Source organism: Hypanus sabinus, chromosome 13 (assembly GCF_030144855.1).
Source record: "Hypanus sabinus isolate sHypSab1 chromosome 13, sHypSab1.hap1, whole genome shotgun sequence".
Lineage (NCBI taxonomy): Eukaryota > Metazoa > Chordata > Chondrichthyes > Myliobatiformes > Dasyatidae > Hypanus > Hypanus sabinus.
In genome coordinates this window covers 16,216,671-16,238,386 of record NC_082718.1, presented here as the reverse complement: position 1 = coordinate 16,238,386, position 21,716 = coordinate 16,216,671, and the positions used below count along the sequence as shown (strand labels likewise).

Below are 21,716 nucleotides of genomic sequence, written 5' to 3'. Positions count from 1 at the left end.
TTGCCATCTTTCCTGCCAACACACTGTAACCCAAGCACAAACAGTGACATCTCCTCCCCACACAGTAAACCTCACACCCTGTTCCTCAGGCACTACTTAGGCCAACTATCTGGGAGTTCCCTAACCCTTCTGAGACCTCCGTACCCCCTCACCTGAACCCTTCAGGCTCGTACACAACTGGGGATATCTTGGGCCCACTACCAACTCCTCTCTCAACCTCTCACTCTTGCCCCACACTGCACACAGCTAACCCTCCCCACTACACCTGACTCAATGGGAGAAGGGCCAAAGGTCTCTTCCTCAATCGAGGGAAAGTCAGCAAAAGGCAGCATGTACCACACATCCAGCACATCATCCATCGAATCTGTATTCTTCCTCATTTCTGCGATCGGTAGCTGCTGTTTGATCTTCTCCAAACAGAAACACGTGGCCTGCACTGCTCCTGCAGTCTCTTCAGCCTCCTGTGCAGTATTCACTGCACTTCTCTCCAGCTTTTTCTTCCTCATGACTTCTTCCAGATCAACTTTCAGGTTTTGCACTTCATTTGAACTGTCGATGGTCATCTTCAGGTTCCCTTCAAGCTTCCGCTTCCCTCTTCTGAGATTTGTCTGTAATTTCTTCACCTCCGCAAACTCCCCTCTCCAGGTTCTCAGTTTGCTATTGCCCTCAGTCAGACAACTTTCTTCATTCTCTCCAACTTGTAAGTCTTCCGAATGGTTCCAGATCACTTTCTCCAGTCTCTCCGTCTTCATTTCAAACTTGATTTTGTAGAGACAGTCACTCACGAGCTGCGACCTTTGCCAGCCCTGGCACGTGTCCAGAAAACACTTTAACTCGGTAGTTCTCAGCCGCTCCTGCAACGACCTCACTTCATATTCTCCTGAGGCAAATCCAAATACCAAGAGATCATCCACATACACCAAAACTCCAAACGCCTCCACATCCCCTATGGTCTTCCACCTGCCCCGCAGGAAGGTTGCAAGGGCTCCAGATATGCCCTGTGGCATCTTTTCAGACCAGAAGACTCCTAGGGAATTTATAACGGCCGTCTTCACCTTGTCGGCCTCACTCATCGGGATCTGGCAACATCCACTCCTCAGATCCAGCACCTCAAACCACATCGCACCACTCAGATAGCCCATCGCCTCTTCGGCCCTGGTCACTGACAGTGCGCCTCTTCAGCACAATATAACCCTCACACACGCTGCCTACGTCTTCCACGGCTTCAGAGGCCAGTCGCCGCAACCTCTCTCTCTCCGAGGTGTCTCAGCAGTCAACTCCCCTCCCTCGTGGTATTTCGCAGCGTCCACTAAGAGGGTCTCACCCTCAGATACTTCCCCCAGGCCGTACCACCACTGGCTCTTGTTTGAATTCGGTATCGGCCCAATGCTGCTACACACTTCTGCATAAGCAGCTCGAAACTCTGGGTGCATCGACAATGCCTCCAAACAGCGTTCACCCGCCTCCTCCAAGCGCACCAGCAGGATATTGGTTCTCTCTAGAACAGAAATGCTGCCCCATCTCAACAGGGTCCGGACACATCAGCATTAACGATTCATGAACCTCAGTCTCCTCCACATTTGCCTCTAAGAACTCCATTTTTACTGACCAACAACCGTCGTCTGGATAATCACCGGCACTGGTACCCCGAATCTCCAGTGTCCTCATTGTCGGCAAGGGTAAATGCTTCCAATAACGGTTATAAAACAAACTGTACAGCAACTTAACTGACGCCCGGTGCCGAGGATGGCTTTAACTTGACCTCCATCCATCTGTAACAACATCTGTGCGCTTGGTCCCTCTAAGCCTTCAGGAATAGGGTCTGCTCCTTTTGGGAGTTCATTGGTACATTGCTGGGAACGTGCTCCCCCAGAGACCCCAAGCCGTTCCCCCACTGGGCCTCCTCTAAGTTTCCCAACACCTCTCGAATCAACGAAACAACTGATCCCCTTGACAGATCCCCTTGGCACCACAAGCAATTTATCTGCCCCCCACCAGGCAAAAGGGATACCCTAAAAACTTTCCACCAATCTTCTGCCACGGATATGATGCCCCCCAGCTGCAGCATTTGACTTCCAGTCGAACCACACGCATTTTCCCACTTTTTCCCAGAACTGGCAGCTGTCACTTCGAGGTAATTGCGCCCGACAGTTCTAACAACGTCACCAGCCCGCCTACTCAAACTTTCAAACAGTCCCTGTCGCTTTCCCTCAGCCAAGCACTGCCACTCACCCAGCAACTGAGGGGTCCGCTCCGCCCACGCCTCCACCCCTTTAGGGCTGGACATTATTCCAACAACCGGGCGGAGCTCACCACTGCTGAAACATCCCAACATGTCACTCCTCACTCTCCAAACAGTACGAACAACCCATGGTCCCACCACCATTTCGTCAGCACTAGTCGGAACTCGAACAACGACCTCCAGGCTACCAACAGCAGCCACCCCACCCAACACACACACAGTGATAACCAGCAATCGCACACCCACAAAGGCACACCGGCTCTTCACCGCAGACACAATCCAAAGAAGGTGATCACACAGCTTCCACAGAAATCAATCCTGGACGAGCACCTCACAATGTAACCCCCTGGGTCACCTCAGGCTCGCTCAGCTCGTTCTCGTCTAGGGGGAGCAGCCTTCGGCCCCGCCAAACTGGGTAATCAGCTGGTGTGGATGCTGTGTGATGTCCCCGCCTCGCCCAAAAACAAACAGTACACCATAAGCGATTAAATGAGTACAATTTATAAAAGTTATTATAACTAAGTGATTAATAATGATACAGTATATATGAAGAGAAAAAATAAAGAAAAGGCGTCAAACTTATCAAAGTCCAAACCACTTCGTGCACAACCGCTGGAGCTCAATTACTGAAGTCTTCTGGCCACCATTCGATCCCCTCTGAACTCCTCGACTCGCAGCTCAGGACCCTCCGAGTGGTCAACCAAGCACATCTAGCTTCATCCCCCCTCCTCGGAGTACCTCCTGGCCTCGGACCCCCCCACTTGGGGTCCGTTCCTCGTCCAGCTTACAGCATTGCGTCCTCTCTCTCACCCCCTCGCGCTGATCTGCCCAAAAGCCCGTCAACAACCGCTTACAGACTCAGAAGAAAGAACAACATTAATCCCCATTTGGTTTACAAAGGAATACAATTCTCGTTATCAGTAAATTTTAACCCAAACAAGCTTCCAGCACTCTCTCGCAACAAAGGAGCATTCCTGCTTTTAACAAAACAAAAAAGCCCTTTCCCAACAAGCTTCCAGCACCCTCTCACAACAAAGAAGCATTCCTGCTAGTTAACAAAACAAAGAAGCCCTTTTGATTACATACACAGTAACAAAGAAAAAAGAAGAAACCCCCTTTACACAGGAGATGGAAGTATTGAAACTTTTTAGGATGGAGGGAGAGAGATTGAGAAAGACAGGCAGGATATTGATAATAAACGAAAAAGACAAAAGGGACCAGGGAAAACAGTCGGGTGATGGAGAGGAAAAACCTAACAGAAGCCCGGCTTCAGCTCTATACCCGGATCTGAAAGAAATAGAAAGACCCCCTCCCTATGATGCCCCATAATATCAGGAACAGTAAGCCTGCAGGGGGAAGTAGAGGTCTGGGACCCTGAGGAGGAAAGAAGGAAATATGAGAAGGTGAGAGAGGTGCTGAAGAACAAGATAGAGGGAGAAAAGATAAAGATAGAACAGGAAAGAAGGGAGATGGAAAGAGAAGTGGAACGGCTACAGCAGCAGAGAGAAAAGAGGGATTATGAGGAGTATCGGTTATACTGTACATACAGACAGACTAGAAGAGAACAGGAATCATCTAGACAGCAAGAATGGAGTGAGTTCAGAGGAACTTGGAGGAAGGTAGGAGACGAGAGTTTGGAGGAAGTTCGAGAGAGGACGGGGAGGCAGATATTGGAGATGGAAGAGGGGACTAGAGGAGAGAAGGAGCAAGGAAGAAGGTATACCCCAGGAAGGTATGAGTGGCAGCCAGTAGTACTAGGGCCAGCAATAGATAAAGAACCAAGTGAGGAAGGAAGCTTGATTACATGGAACGGGGAGAAGAAAATGCTGCCACTGCTGGTAAAGGGATCAGGACAAGTGCAGTATATCCCTTGGGGATCCCAGGACCTGGAAGGGCTGAAAAATACTCTGCCTAGTCTGCACGAGGGGGCAGGAAAGTGGATTAGAGCCTTTGAGGAGGAAGCAATGGGACGATTGTTGGCTATGGGAGATTTGAAGGCACTGCTGATAAGGTTGATAGGAACTTCCAAGCTGAAAGAACTGATGGAAATGGCTGGCTTACAGAATGTGGACTGATGGGGCCAATTTTGATCCAGTGAGACAGAGGGTATGGCAGGCACTCAGGAAGCTTTATCCACCCAGAGTAGACCCCAAAGCCTTAAAGGGGGAACTACTGGGAGACACTGAAAACCCAGCAGCCTATGTAGAAAACCAGTTGAAAAGGTGGAGACTGGAGACTGAGCAAGAGGTGGAAAATAGCTTGTTTCTGGACTCACTGTACCGACAGAGCATTTTGGATGCAATGCCTCTGCAGGTCAAGTCTAAATTGGAGGAAGTGGTTGGGCTGTCATCACTGACCCCACAAGCATTCAGTGATCACATAGTCCACGCGGTGGAGAAATATTGGAGAGACAAACGAAAGCTGGCTGAGCAGCAAGAAGAGGTGCAGCGAAAGCTATTGCAAATGCAGCTCGAAGAACTGAAAAAGGACAAAGAAAAAAGCAAAAAGATGCTGCCAGCCATCACTAGTGTGAGTACAGCCATTACACCATTAGATGGAGGAACCAGTCATTCTGTCAGTCAAGGGCCAGAAAACCCCATGCCAATAATGAATGTCTTCGGAGGAGCCTTTCCACAGATGCCCTATCAGGGACAGAGGAGTTATGAGCAGACTGATTAGAAAGCAGACTAGAGGGATGGGGTGCGTGGCTGACTAAATAGGCAATCACTGCAGGTATTGTGTTGATAAGTTGTACATTTATTCTGTGCTGTTTTCTTCCATGTCTCAAGACTTTGATAGTGCGTGCGACAGCAAAACAATTCCTGATGCTCCTGGAAATTGTTGAATCTGACCCCAGACAAGGAGAAAAGCCGATGATGTACTGTTACAGTCTGCACGATGCATCAAGCGGACTGGAGGGTGTTAATGATGTGGGCACTAGTCTGTACAGGTGTCTTTTTTCCTGTCTCAGCTATGGAGGGACAGGTTTTTGGCTTAGCAGCCTAGGATAACAGAGAGAGATCATTTTGAGCTCCGAGTATGGAAATTGTAGTTGACCCAAATTTGGGATTAAAATGCTGGACTTTATTTTGGCTTTGGTGCACGGCCTCTGAGTGTTCTCTTGCTGTGTGAGACCCTGTGGGTCTCAAAGGGGGGATTATACTGAGAAATATATCTGACATAACCACTATATATACCTGAAATATAATCACTATGTATTAGCTATTTACTATACTATGTAATCACTTCTAGGTACTGAATATTAGTATGTATTATTTTACTAGACACATTTTGTTATGTGTTGTTTTCACTAGATACTTTGTACTCTCTTAGCTGCATATTATGGCACTTACAGAACACCTGTTTGTTTAGCAGCACTACTAGCTGAGATGTATCCCATGTATTACACTCAGCCTTTGTTTAGTACGAGATAACGGTGGCGGACAGGATGCTGCGAGCAGGAATGTAATGTGAGGAAGGTTGTCTGGAAAACATAATCTTGGCCATGAATAAGGTCCCAATGCGAACGGGTGAAAAATAATGGTGACACACCGAGAGCTAGGCAACAGCGATTGATTAGTTAATATATAGATGATATGCAATTATAAATTGATTGGGTATGCTGATGAAACCGGAATGTAACTGAGATAAGAAATTACTATAAAGAATGCTGTACACCGCAGCTCGGCGGGCTTTCGGTGACAAGTTCATTGATTGCCTCAGCCTTTGTATGAAAATAAAGGTTTAAACTTCTCGAAGAATTGTCTGCGTCTCCTGGTCATTTCAAGTAACCACGACAACTACAATAAAATTAATTACATTTCCATAAAATATAATTTCTTAGGATTTTTAATTACTGAAATAATGTCAAAAATGTCTTTCCAATATTTTTCCAAAGGAGGACAAGACCAGAACTGATGTGTCAAGGAAGCTACCTCAGAACTACATCTGTTACAGACAGAATGTATATGGCAATAAAAATTAGCTAACTTATCCTTAGACATATGGGCCCTATGAACCACCTTAAGTTGTATCAAAGCGTGTGTAGCATACATTGAAAAAGTGTTAACTAGTTGGAGAATTTTCTCCCATTTCTCTATAGGTAAGGATACCTGAAGTTCTCTTTCCTATTCATTCTTAATTTTATCAGATGTACCTAGATATATTTTCATAATCAGATCATAAATAATTGTTATTAAACTCTTCTGATAAGAGGTTTAAACTTAAATTTTTTTCTGTAATTTCAGTTTGATGTGGTATTGGGAAAAGTAGGTAAAATAACATTCAAAAAGTTTCTAATCTATAAATATCTGAAAAAATGTGATCTAGGCAAATTATATTAATTAGACAACCGTTCAAAAGACATGAGACAGTTATCCTTGAATAAATCACAAAAACATGTTATTCCTTTTGTTTTCCATAAAAGAAAAGCTTGATCAGTTCTGGATGGTTGGAAGAAAAAAATCAGATATAATAAGACTTGATAGGATAAAATTATTAAAATACAAAAAGTTTATGAAATTGAAACCATTTTCGTACTGTATATTTAGCTATTGGATTAGTCATTTGTTTATTCAGTTTAGTAAGTGCAAAGGGAGACAAGGCCCCTAAAATAGAAGCCAATGAGAACCCCTGTACAGACTCGCACTCCAGGTTCACCCATCGTGCCATTATGATATTTTTGATATTATTTCAGTAGTTTTGTGTATTGATTTACAACCTCATCTGATTACTGCAATTGTTGGATTACCAGTGATGGACTCTTGTCAATTATCCCCTTCAGCTTGCTGCTTGATTGCATTTGTTACATTAATAGCCAGAAGATCCATTTTCTTTTAAATGGAAAGATTCTAATCCCGCTACTACATTTCAATGGTTTTCGCAGACTATAACATGTTTAAACTTAGAAAAAATTAGAAGTGGCACTATCAACCCTTCGGTTAAATTTGAAGAAACATAGAGGCCATTCATTCAACATTTTCATATGATGTAAGGTGACCTCTTCTGAATCCTTCTCAATAACTTTTTGTTCATGTATAGAGGAGCTGAGTTAATGACAAATAATGATTTTAACTGATAAAACATGGCAGCCCAGCTTTTGTTTCGTTTAGTTTTCTTTTGGTGTTTTATTTAGCTTAGGGGGACATTTTTTCTGTATAAAATTTTTTTAAATCTTTTTCATGTTCAGTTATTAAGAGATTGGGAGGCTTAGATTACACATGTTACTAGGAGTCCGTTTCTATATATGTTAACCGTTATTAATGTAATCCCGATATCTTTATATCATTATCATTGTTATGTTTATCTATTCAAAACTTAATTTAAAAAATTGAGAAAGAAAGAAAGGATTTTTAATTACTTGATCATAAAACCTAATTTGAATCTTGTGAACAGTCTCGTAACAAATGATTAACATGACAGCATGCATTATTGTACTTACAACCCAGCAAGCATTTCCCAGGTCAGCAATTTTAACTCTGATTTTCTCTGCATTTTTTGGATCAAGTGGATTTACCAACAAATCTGCAGCACGAATTTTTACTGCAAAAAAGAAATAATTAGAATCTTTAGAGTTATCAAAGTTGCTGTGCAAAGAAAAAGTCAAACAAATTATTTAAATTACAATTATCTGCATAAACAACAAGTTCCAAACAGTGTTTGCACAATAACTTCAACAACAAGTAACATCCCAGATTTTGGAGTACTATTAATAGTAACTCTCTATGTATCTGCTGTGGCTGCAGGGAAAATAGAAACTATGTTCTGGTATCCAGACACAGAATTATATGGAAATCTGTCCGTTTCTGTGTCTTCCACAGATGGTAATGATGAAACCTATGAAATGGAATCAATGCAGACAAACAGATGAAAAAGTTTGCAGCTATCAAATCAGGAATGAATGAGCATTTAGTAGTTTAATAAATCACAATTAGTGAAACAGATCTGGGACTAAAAAACAAATAATATTCTACATTTTTAAGACTAAGAAAATTAATGCTGCATATCTTTTTTAACCAGTTATTTTACTTCCTCTACTATTTGTCTCATTTTTAAATGTCCCTCAATCTCCATCGTTTCCTATACAATGGTTTAAACAAAATTACTGTTTTCTATTTTAATTCCTATTCTATCAGTTGTTTAATTTGTCTGTTTCAGTCCATTCAATTGAAGAATTCCTCAACTGCTTTCCTTCTCACAGAAGCCACAGGTCATCTATAGATGGAGCTGCAATGGGAAGACTGAAAAACAAGAAATCTTCATTGATAAGTCTGTGAAAAATAAATCATAACAACATAACTGAAGTGAATCATGGTGAAATTTTATTTCTGCAGAGGAAATTATCAATTTACATGTCAACTATTAATTATTGACTTTAAAACAGTGTTACAATCAAAAGTAAGCTATCAAGAAAAGATTTCCCACATTTAACAGAATTTGAAATCTTGTCCTAAGTTACATTTCAACACCACAAATAAGGTTCCCATAGAATCACTATAAATGTCATAGAAGTGACGCTTAAGTGGCATAAATGCAACCTAGATACTAACAAAAAAATGTCTGACAACTTAAATAACTGGTAACTCACAAACCACTCTGAATAAAAATTTGAGCTAAGCCAGACCAAATAATTATATAAAAAGGAAAGGGGTGTCGGTTTTATAAGATTTGTTTACTATTGAAGGTTTGGCCACTGAAACACATGTGGATTCTGAAGTCAACACGTACAAACAACTATCACCTCTCTCATGATTCTGCCTTCTTCTACTACCCGTAGTGCTTTCCCCTTACATTCCTTCTTCACCTCTCCAGCCTATCCCCTCCCTGCTTCCTCTCCTCTACCCCTTGATCTTTCCTCTGATTGGTTTTTCACCTGCACCTTCCCCCTCCCCCCATCTTCTTTATAGGGCCCCTACCCCCTCCTTCTTCAGTCCTGGTGAAGGGTCTCAGCCCGAAACGTTGACTGCTCCTTTCAACAGATGTTGCCCAACCTGCTGAGTTCATCCAGCTTGTTTGTACATCTTGATTTGACCACAGCATCTGCAGCGTACTTTGTGGATTCTGAAGTACTGGGTAGATATCACAAAATAATCCCTCAATGTGCATGTGGCAATTTTTAGGACAAAACATTCAAGTAACACCTCTGTTTGTCTACATAGACGGTGCTTCCTTATATGATAATCAATTTACAGTAGATAAATGTTACTTTGAATATGCAAGTTTCTTTCTTTATTAATTGAATTAACTCCCAATCTTCTATTGGTGATAAAAGGATAAAAAAGCCAGCATGTTTCTAACCTCGGCTGTCAACCATGGAAATTCTTAAACTTGAGGTTCATTTAACAGTTTGGAATTTATCATGAACATAGGGTTTTGATTATTATAAGCTAAAGCAAAGTCTTTTACAGATCAGTTTCATTGAAAACTACTCTTGCTTTTAAAAAAATTAACTACTGTGTATTTTAAACCACCTTTCTCCTAGCAGGAGATAATCAATTAATAGGGAGAAAGTTTCCATTCTAAGAACTGTCCAAAAACAAACGAGGAATTTAAATGAAGTCTTCTGGCAACACCTTAACAAGAAGAATAAAAAGCAAGAAAATGAATGAATAAAAATTTATTCTAATGCAGTCAGGCTCTCAATTGACTGGAAGTGAAGAAGTCTAGATATTGCTCTTCCACAACCTTGAGCTCAAACTTCTAAGGACGTAAGAAATAACCAAGGAGCAGAAGTAACCATCTGACCCATTGAGCCTGTTCTGCCACTCAATAATCTCATGGCTGATTTGCCTGTGGACTCAGTTTCACTGACCAGACCTATTCTCCCATAACTCTTAATTCCCCTACTAAAGTCGGCCCTCCTTATCTGCGAGGGATTGGTTCCAGGACCCCTTGCGGATACCGAAAAACGCAGATGCTCAAGTCCCTTATTCAACCTGTCTCAATGCAGTGGACCTTAGGACCCAGCAGAACCCCAGACCTTACTTAACCTGTCTCAGTGTGTGGTGGACATTAGGACCTGGCGGCCGAGCTCAGAATCCGCAGCGTTTATGTTCACGAAAATAAACATGATCATGATTGAAAATAAATTTGAAATGATAAAGCAATCGGAAAGAGGAGGAATGCCATCAGTCACTGGAAATGCATTAGGCTACGTCAGTCAACGATCAGAACAATTTTAAAGAATAAAGTGAGAAAGGCCAAGCCCCAATGAAAGCTACAATTGTTACTAAGCAACGCAGTGGTTTAATTATTGGGTTTTGGGGTGTAATGTTCTCGCTCGGGTGTGACGGAACGCTGAGCTAAACACCGAGTTAAACCTTTGTCAATAACGACAGGATCACAGTAAGATTAACCACATTGACGTATGGTGAAAACTGTTAATAAAACAATACAAGATTTGTACAGCGTTTGTTTCCTTCTTGATATTACATTTACATCGTAAATACTTGCAAAAGTAAAACTACAACTACTATGTTACATTAAAGTGTAGCATACAGTCAGAATCTACCTACGCCATTGACTGCTTTAAATACACTTCAACGCAAACTATCCGCAACTCTTTAACTAACGAAAACATAAACATTATCGACCGTCGTTACTTTTAACAGGATCGGCGTTAACATTTTAATTCAACATATCGATTATCTCATAACTCACAGCGTTGCTTTCACAATGTTTCTGGTGCATAGAGAGAAAACGTTGCTGCTGCTGCGCTCGCACATGTCTCGACCCCCACCTTCCCGTTTCTCCAAGCCGGTATTTTCCCACAGGACGCGGCAAAACCGGATGTGACATCATCGCATGCCGCGATCTCTCACAGACAACTTTAAACAATCCTAACTTTAACTAGAATGCTAACAAACGAATTACTAAGCGAAAATATTATAAACTAAATAACTGCCATAAAGGCAACACACTCCCCGCTTGACCTTCGTAAGGTCACAATGAACATAATACAAACTTTAGTCTCTAATCAGTCCTTAGGTAAAAGTAGAATGACCTCTGTAACAGGCCTTTGGTATATTTTCACATCACCTTGGTCAGTAGTTTTCAACTCAACCTTCCTGACATGTCCGTCCCTGCTAGGGAATGTAGTGAAACCAGGACCAATTTGCCAGAGCCTGGACCTGTCTCCACTGCTTTAAGTACAAATCTTTATCAGAGAAGTCCTCTGGTGGAGGGGGAGCTCCTGCCTTCTGCGTAAGGAGCATTGATGGCGAGAGTATGAAGGGGTTTTCCGGGTCAGAAGACACGGGTAGGAGTGGTCGTGCATTTGTCATGGCTGTGACCTCTGCCATTAGTGTGCACAGTTTCAGGGTTTTTTGCAAGGGCGTGAACCACTTGACTACCTGCTCTTTGTTGTTTGGCAAGCACTGGCGTGGTTCTCTGAAAGGCAATGGGGCAACCCCATTACTTGCTTCATCTCCGAAGACCTTGGTGTCCTTTATTTTTAAGAAAATGGCATCTTGAGCTGATTGAGCAAGTTTATTATCATGCTCAGTTTGAACGAAGACTGACTGACCCAGCGCCTCGTCGGTTACTTTACATTTGTTAAAGCCTTGTCGTGCTTCCTTAATACACGTGACGCTTGTGCGGGGTTGAAAAATTGAGTGGCGGCCACTCTCTAGCACATTGGTCTTGAGTGTGCTAACCGTCGGTTTGTATACATTGCCAGGGCACACCTCTCCTATCACCACCCAGCCTTAGATCCAATCGTTGCGCAAAGGGGGCGTCGTGTGGTCCATTGACCTGCTGCCTAACCTTGTGCACCCGAAGAACATCTCTTCCTAATAGCAGGAGTATTTCTGCTTTTGGATCCAGTTCTGGGATGTGTTTGGCGATGTGGCGGAGATGTGGCTGGTGTAGCACCGCACTTGGCATCGGGATCTCAGTGCGGTTATTCAAAATTTCATTGCACTCTAAGAGTGGAGGGAGACAGATGACGACTTTACCATCCAGGGACTCGAGCTGGAAGCCTTCTGCCTTCCTTCCATGAGTTTCCGCGTTGCCTGAGCAAGTTCTAAGGTAGTATGGGAACTGCTCACTCTCAATGTTGAACAATTTAAATAACTCTGGACTGACTACTGAGCGATTGCTCTGATCGTCCAGAATTACATAGGCTTTGATGGCCTAGTCTTTGGCTCCTTTAGGGTACACCTTAGTGAGGCAGATCTTTGAACAAGAACGGCTTGACTGAGCTTGACCGCAAACTTCTGTACAGCTCGAGCTGACGACAGTTGTCCTGGAGTGAGCCTCTCCCTCCCCACCGTCCTGTTGTGGGGGTGAAGGAGCGTTGTCGGTTTGCAGTAACGGGCCGGGATGCATGGCCCCATTGTGATTAGTGCTATCACATTCCGGACACTTCACGGCGATCGTACACTCTCTAGAAAAGTGAGAGGTCGAGGAACAGCATTTAAAACATATTCTTTTCTCCTTGAGAAGGGCCATCCTCTCTTCAAAGGATTTTTCCCTAAACGTTCTGCATTTTCTGAGGGGGTGGGGTTTGTTATGCAATGGGCAATTCTTGCTAGGGTCCTGGTTAGTTGTAAAGGCTTCAGTCTTAAGCACTGAGACGGGTTTATCAATGTTGAAATTATTCGAAGAGGATTTATCTGGCTTGGTGTAAACTGTACTGCTTCCTTGACCCATGAGGCTTGGGTCATTTCGCTTCTTCGCCTCCCTGCACACAAACCTAGTGAAATACTTAAAGGGAGGAAATCGACCATTGTTGTCTTCTGTGTACTCTGAGACAACAGACACCCACCTGTCCTGCAGCCCAAATGGAAGTTTGTCCACAATTTGTCTAATCCCGAATGGAGTATCTAGGTATACTAGCCCAGTTGAGTAGCCATCTTCTTTGGCACCTTGAATCTCCATGAGTAAATCTCCGAGCTCCCTTAACTTAATGTGATCTTTGGCTGACACCTTAGGAAAGTTTTCCAGACGTCGGTATAGCGCCGCTTCAATAATTTCGGGGGCCGCATAGCACTCCCGAAGTCTCTCCCATGTTTTGCTTTAGGCTAGCTCGGGGTTGTTGATGTACATTAAACGTATGCGTCTCACCTGTTTGCATGATTCTTTCCCCAGCCATTTCGCCATAAGATCCAACTCTTGGGTTGCTCTGAGCTGGATTCCGTCAATAGAGTTGGTGAATGTGGCGTACCATGCACAGTAATTTTCAGGTTTGTCGTCGAACTGGTACAGTCCTGAAGTGGCAAGATCTCGTCGTGCTAAATACTGTGCCAGGGGTTCAACTGCAAGTGGCCTGCGGCCTGGGGAAGTATGTCGTTGGGTATATGACCGAGGGCGTACCTCTTGCAATTGAACCCCTGGCACAGTATTTAGCACGACGAGATCTTGCCATTTCAGCACTGTACCAGTTCGACGACAAACCTGAAAATTACCGTGCATATAATCGATAAGTTGAATTAAAATGTTAACGCCGATCCTGTTAAAAGTGACGACGGTCAATAATGTTTATGTTTTTGTTAGTTAAAGAGTTGCGGATAGTTTGCGTTGAAGTGTATTTAAAGCAGTCAATGGTGTAGGTAGATTCTGACTGTATGCTGCACTTTAATGTAATGCTGTAGTTGCAGTTTTACTTTTGCAAATATTTACGATGTAAATGTAATATCAAGAAGGAAACAAATGCTGTACAAATCTAGTATTGTTTTATCAACAGTTTTCACCATACGTCAATGTGGAAGAGTGAACAGTAAACGGTTAATCTTACTGTGATCCTGTCGTTATTGACAAAGGTTTAACTCGGTGTTTAGCTCGGCGTTCCGTTACACCCGAGCGAGAACATTACAGTGAAAAAGCGTTGCTTTCACAATGTTTCTGGTGCGTAGAGAGAAAACGTTGCTGCTGCTGTGCTCGCACGTGTCTCGACCCCCCACCTTCCTGTTTCTCCAAACCAGTATTTTCCCACAGGACGCAGCGAAACCGGATGTGACGTCATCGCATGCCGCGATCTCTCACAGACAACTTTAAACAATCCTAACTTTAACTAAAATGCTAACAAACAAATTACTAAGTGAAAATATTATAAACTAAATAACTGCCATAAAGGCAACACTTGGGGTGTTGGGTTTTTGATCCTCCACATCAACCAGGCACGGAAAGACAGCACACTGGGAAGTTGTCTGTCACGGGATCGAACTTGGGAACTACCCAAACCCAGCGCTGAAACATACGTTTTTAAGTGTTTTATATGCATAGAAAGGTAAAATATATAGTATATACTAAGAGAACCGTTTGACTAACTGACGCTAAATAATACTGGATGTACCTGTTCCGACTTACATAGTAAGAGAACTTAAGATTTTTTTCAATCACATTCCACGGTAACCTACGCACATCCTCCCATACACTTTAAATCATCTCCAGATTACTTTTTTTTTAAATAAAAATTTTTTATTGAATTTTCAAATGGTTACAGAAGGAAAAAAAGAATTATCAACCCTTCCCCCCTCCCCCCTAACATATCCCTGTAAAGAGAGAAAAAAAAAGAAAGAAAGAATGTCTGGATATCGGAAGATCCCCACATGCTCCATGGAGTTCATAATAGCTTTAGTATTGTGGCAACCCACTTTCTGCGCAGGCAAACTGTCTCACAAGTAGCCAGCACGCGGGGGGGAGACTTTGGTAATGCACCTCTGACGTCATTTCTGCCTGAGAGGGCGGGCGCTAGGAATTTAAATGCCAGTGCCACGAAGTTTGAATAAACTAGTCTCAAAATGACTTACCAACTGCGTGTCATTATTTCAGTGCTGTGTGTAGCACATCGCTACATTGGTGATCCCGACAGTCCAGACGGGATTTGGACCAAAGATGACTGACTCTTCATCTGTTCACGCAGTTTTGCTAAAACTGCCGACCTTCTGGACACTGCGACCACGCGTGTGGTTTAGCCAAGCAGAAGCCCAGTTCCAGATTCGGCAGATATCCTCTGATTCCATGTATTACTACCACGTGGTGAGCGCCCTTGTCCAGGAGACAGCCGCCAGGTTGCGGATTTCATACAGTCACCCCCGGAAAAAGGCAAATATGAAGCATTCAAGGCGCTGCTCATTGGGACCTTTGGCCTCTCACGGCGTGAGCGGGGTGGCCGCCTGCTTCACCTGGATGGTTTGGGAGACAGACTGCCATCAGCATTGATGAACGAGATGCTGTCCCTGGCTGACGGACACAAGCCCTGCCTCATGTTCAAGCAAGCGTTCCTAAAGCGACTGCCTGAGGACATACATCTGCTGCTGGCCGATGCAGATTTCAGTGACCCCTGGAAGGTGGCAGCCTGGGCAGACGTGCTGTGGAAAGCTAAGAGGGAGAGCATGGCGTCCGTCCGTCAGATTACCAGGCCACACGCCCAACAGCAGACCAAACCAGGCCCGGCAGGGGGGTGCACACAACACAGAGGCAGGAGTGAGGAGGCCAGTGAACAGTGGTGTTTCTACCACCAGCAGTGGGGCAGGAAAGCACGCCATTGTCACCCGCCCTGCAAGGGCCAGGGCCAGCTGCCACTAATGACTATGGTGGCTGGCCACCAGGACAGCCTCTTGTACGTCTGGGACAAACAGTTGGGACGCCGGTTCTTGGTCGACACCGGAGCAGAGATCAGCGTCTTGCCCCCGACGGGGTATGACACCCACAACAGGAAGCCAGGACCCACCCTGAGGGCCGCAAACGGCAGCACAATACGGACCTACGGCACCTGCACAGTGCAGCTGCAGTTCGGCGCCAGCCGGTTCACGTGGGACTTCACACTGGCCGCGGTGGCCCAACCACTCCTGGGGGTGGACTTCTTGCGAGCTCACAGCCTGCTGGTCGACTTGCAAGGGAAAAGACTGGTACATGCCGAGACTTTCCAGACATTCTCCCTGGGTGAAGCCAAGTTGCCGGCCCCACACCTGGACTCCATCACGCTGTCAGACAATGAATTCACCGGAATCCTGGCGGACTTTCCATCGATTCTGGCACCGCAGTTCATGGCAACTATGCCCAGACACGGGGACCACCCCTCCATGCCCACGCACAAAGGCTCCCCCCGGAAAAGTTCCACCTGGTGAAGGAGGAGTTCAAGAGGATGGAGGAATTGGGGATCGTACAGAGGTCAGACAGCCCATGGGCCTCCCCCCTGCACATGGTGCCCAAAGCAGCCGGGGGTTGGAGACCATGCGGCAACTACTGCAGACTGAATGAGGCTACCACTCCAGACCGCTACCCTGTGCCGCACATACAGGACTTTGCAGCAAACCCGCACGGGGCAAGAATTTTTTCCAAAGTAGACCTCATCCGGGGATACCATCAAATCCCGATGCACCCTGAAGACATCCCCAAAACAGCATTCATCACCCCGTTCAGCCTGTCCGAGTTCCTCCGAATGCCATTTGGCCTGAAGAATGCCGCACAGATTTCCAGCGGCCAATGGACGCGGTGGGACGCGACCAGAACTTTGCGTTCATCTATTTGGACAACATCCTAATAGCCAGCAGTTGTCATCAAGAGCATCTGTCCCACCTCCGCCAGCTCGCCTCCCACCTGAGTGATTTCGGCCTCACAATCAACCCGGCCAAATGCCAAATACCATCGACTTCCTGGGCCACAGGATTACCAAAGATGGGGCAACACCTCTGCCCGCCAAGGCAGACGCGATCCGACTCTTTGCCCGGCCCAAAACGGTCAAAGGCCTGCAAGAGTTCATTGGTATGGTGAACTTCTACCACCGTTTCCTCCCCTCAGCAGCCTGTATCATGCGCCCTTTGTACACTCTGATGTCGGGTAAAGGCAAGGACATTACTTGGGACGAGGAGGCTGCAGCCACTTTCGTTAAAGCCAAGGAAGGCAGATGCCGCGATGCTGGTGCACCCCAGAACGGACGTTCCGACCGCCTTCACAGTGAACGCATCCAACACAGCAGTCGGTGGGGTGCTGGAGCAGCTCATCGAAGGGCGCTGGCAACCCCTGGCATTCTTCAGCACGCACCTACGACCACCTGAACTCAAGTACAACGCTTTTGACCTGGAGCTGTTGGCATCGTATCTGGCAATCCGGCATTTCAGGTACTTCTTAGAAGGCAGGCCGTTCGCCGCGTTCACGGACCACAAACCATTGACCTTCACGTTCACGAAGGTGTCCGATCCCTGGTCGGCTCACCAGCAGCGACATCTTTCCTACATCTCCAAGTACACAACGGACATCCAGCATGTCTCGGGAAAGGACAACATCATGTCGGACGCACTCTCCAGACCAGCTGTCCAGGCTCTGTCCCTTGGGGTGGACTATGCAGCACTGGCGGAGGCGCAGCAGGCAGATGATGAGATGCCCAGCTGCAGGACCACAGTCTCGGGTTTGCAGCTGCAGGACTTTCTCGTAGACCCAGGTGATACGACCCTCCTGTGAGATGTGGTTACCGGCCAACCTCGCCCCATTGTCCCGGCAGCCTGGAGGCGGCCAGTTTTCGACTCCATACACGGTTTGGCGCACGCATCTATCAGGACAACTGTCTGGCTGGTCTCCAGCAAGTTCGCGTGGCACAGACTTCGCAAGCAGGTCAGTGAATGGGCCAGAACGTGCGCGCAGTGCCGAACAACCAAGGTGCAGCAGCACACTAAAGCCCCACCGTAGCAGTTCGAACCCACCCACCGGAGGTTTGACCACATTCATGTGGATATCATGGGCCCCCTACCAGTGTCCCGAGGAGCACGGTACCTCCTAACTATGGTAGACCGGTTCACGAAGTGGCCAGAGGCGGTCCCACTCACCGACACATCTGCCGATTCCTGCGCCCGAGCACTGATCTCAACCTGGGTAGTACGCTTCGGGGTACCACATTACCCACATTACCTCCGACAGAGGCGCCCAGTTCACCTCCAGCCTGTGGTCGGCTGTGGCCAGCCTGTTGGGAACGCAGCTGCACCACACAACTGCCTACCACCCACAGTCGAATGGACTGGTGGAACGCTTCCACCGTCACCTGAAGTCGGCTCTCATGGCCCACCTGAAAGAACCTAACTGGGTGGACGAGCTTCCCTGGGTCCTGCTTGGAATTCGTACAGTGCCCAAAGAGGATCTGTATGCTTCATCGGCCGAGTTGGTGTACGGCACGCCCCTAGCCATCCCGGGAGAGTTTATACCAGCCCCAAGGGGGCAAGAGGAAGAACTCGCAGCAGTCCAGGACAGGCTATGCGAAAGGCTCGGCAACCTGGCCCCCGTACCAACTTCACAGCACGGACGGACCCCGACCCATGTACCCAAAGACCTGCAGAACTGTAAGTTTACGTTTGTACGAAGGGGCGGACACCGGGCACCGCTACAGCGGCCGTACAAGGGGCATTTCAAGGTGATCAACAACAACAGGTCCACATACGTTCTGGACATTGGGGGGAAAGAGGAGGTTTTCGCGGTGGACCGACTCAAACCAGCCCATTTGGACTTGGCGCAGCCGGTCGAGGTTCAGGCACCGCGGCGCAAAGGCACACCTCCCAAACAGAGGCTGATCCAGACTGTGGACATTGGGGGGGGCGGGGGGGGGGGTGTATCGCTAGTTCTGGGGAGGGTTATGTGGCAATCCACTTTCTGCGCAGGCGAACCGGCTCACAAATAGCCAGTGCGCGGGGGGGAGACTTTGGTAATGCATCTCTGACGTCATTTCCGCCAGAGGGGGCGGGCGCTAGGGATTTAAATGCCAGCGCCGTGGACTCATCTCGAAATGACTTATCAACAGCGTGTTGTTATTTCAGCTCTGTGTGTAGCACATCGCTACAGTATATATATTTATTTCTTTCCCCAAATAACCAATAATTTTATCTTCGGAGCACCTATATATTTAATTCATTCTTTTGTAAATAAGGGTGCCAATTTTTCAGAAATATTTCGTATTTATCTCTTAAATTATAAGTAATTTTTTCAAATGGAATGCAGCTAAAAACTATAACTATTTTCATTTTCTCAATGTATGTTAAAATTCTTTTTCTTTTCACCGGTCCATTAAGCCCATTAACATTAAAACTTTAAAAATTCAGTAAATTAGTCATTATTTTTAACAGAGTTACTCCAGTCTATAGTAATACCTAACTTTTCAACTTTCGTAGTACCTTGGGGAATCTTTTTAAAATTCTCCGTGTTGCTATGTGTCTCCCCCCCCCCCCCCGATTGTCCAGGCAAAGAAAGAAAGATTAAAGAAATATAGATTATTATGAAAAAAAAACAAAAAATACCCCCCTACTAATGTTGTGAGTAAAGAAAAAACGCAACATTACCCCCCTCCATTGTGCAGGTCATGGCAATCGCCATGATTACACACATGAATCCCGTAGCAATCAATCCGAAGTTCCCCCAGCTCCCCCGTAACATAAAAAGTATATATAAGAGAAGAAAAAATAATTTCACTACTCTTGATTAATATTTCTCAAATTTTTACCTTTCTCCCCCTGTATCATATAATTAAGAATATATTTAAATATTCTTCTGTCCTTAAACATCCATCAACTCCATTCACCGTCCCTGTCTTCATCTTTAATCCGTTTCACTTTTAAATCTTTGGCTGTGGTTAGCGAATATTTGGGAGCTCTTGTGCAAATTCTTCCGCATCCCGATAATCAGTAAAAGATCTTCTTTTTCCAGCATCCAAAAAAATTATCAGGGTTGCCAGGTGGAGCAATATAAATTTATAACCCTTTTCCCATAAAAACTTCTTTTGCTAGGTTAAATTCCTTCTTTCTCTTCAAAAGGTCATAACTTATATCAGGATAGAAAAGAACTGTTTTCCCTTCTTTCATCTATGGCCCGTTTCGCTTTCTGGCACATTGGGCAGTTGCCTTCAGGATCTTTTCTTTATCTTGATATCTTAAGCATTTTATCAAGATTGATCATGGGTTTTGATTAACTTGAGGTCTTGATCTTAAGGCTCTGTGAGCCCCTTCAATTTCAATTAACTGGATCCCTTCTTAGATTTCCAAAATTTCCGGAATCCATTTCTGAAAAAAATTTATTGGATTCTCTCCCTCTATACCTTCTTTAAGTCCAACAATCTTAATATTATTTTGTCTGTTAAAATTTTCAAGTACATCCACTTTTTCCAACAACCGTTTTCTTTCTGATGTCTAGGCAGAAATATTATCTTCCATTTTATTCACTCTATCAATGGTGTCTCCCGTTATTTCTTACAAGTTTTTAATTTTCTTGTCCATTTTGTCCCATCTTTTCATCATTTTATCAAATAATCTTCATATTTTTAATCTTTTCTATTACTTTTAATGCTTTTAATTCATGCATTATTTGCACCAAAGATTTTTTTATGTCTCCAATATCACCTCCAACCTCTTCCCATTGCTCTTCTTTGTTTGTCTCTTCATCTTCATCTGATTTATCCAGAGAATCTGATTCCACCTCATATTCACTTTCACTTTCAGTTCCGATCATAGCTGGGATTTGTAGTTTGGGTTGCTCATGTTTGTGCATGCCCCTTCCTTCACGCATGTGCAATTCCTGTTGCTCTTTTTTTTTGGAAACGGTTGATGTTGCCACAGTTTCCTGTTCTGCATCGCTGGAGGTAAAATGCACTTGAGCCCGAGGCTCTTTCATGGCGGCCGGCCTTGATTCTTTTCCAACTTGTGTTGTCTTCAAAGTAGTAGTTTTCTTCTGCTTCTGTTTAGGAGACATATCTTCAGACAATCCTGAGTAGTTTATAAGTAATTTTTAAAAAGTATTTACTAATTTTTCTTCACTTAAACATCATTTTACTGGTTTTTTACAGGAGAGCTTGATTTCCACGTCTCGATCCTATGTCATCACGTGATGTCCCCCTCTAGATTACTTATAATACCTAATACAATGTAAATGCTATGTAAAATAGTAGTTATACTGCATTGTTTAAGGAATAATAACAAGAAATAAAAAGTCTGTACATGCTCAAACAACAAGTGCTGGAAGAGCACTTCTGGGTTTTCTCGAATCGCGGTTGGTTGAATTTGTGCATGCAGAACTTGCGGATAAGGAGGGCCGAATGTATGACTGTTGAAACTGTGTTTTCACCTTGGCCCCAAAGTAACAGTTTTGTTTGGCGGTTTTCATGCGTGGTTGAATGACAATTAACCTTGAACTATTTATATTCTCTTTTACTAAGGGCAGCAACTTTCTTGCCTCTACCCTGTTTAACCCTTCCATAATTTTATATGTTGCCATAAGATTCCCTCTCATTCTTCTGAATTCCAGTGAGCATAGTCTTATGTGACTCAGTCTCTCCTCATAGGCTAACCACCTCATCTCCGGAAGCAAACTGGTGAACCTCCTCTGCAGTGCCTCCAAAGCTAGTTTATATTTTCTCAGGTAAGGGGACCAGAACTGCATGCAGTATTCCATACAGGTGCAGCCTCACCAGCACCCATTACAGTTGCAATGTATCCTCCTTGCTCTTCAATTCAATCCCTCTAGCAATGAAGACCATTGTTCCACTTAACTTCTTGATAACCTG

The 21,716-nt window shown here is 44.8% G+C and overlaps 1 protein-coding gene across 5 annotated transcripts in view; it reads right to left on the bottom strand.

The window, feature by feature from the left end:
- The window catches only part of LOC132403659 (SRSF protein kinase 2-like), a 227,168-nt gene that overhangs the window by 32,920 nt on the left and 172,532 nt on the right, over window positions 1-21,716 (bottom strand). For all 5 annotated transcript variants that reach the window (XM_059987182.1, XM_059987180.1, XM_059987181.1 and 2 more), the window contains one exon: window positions 7,683-7,783. In XM_059987182.1, coding sequence (XP_059843165.1) covers window positions 7,683-7,783 — 101 coding nt within the window. The remainder of the gene's footprint in view (window positions 1-7,682; window positions 7,784-21,716) is intronic.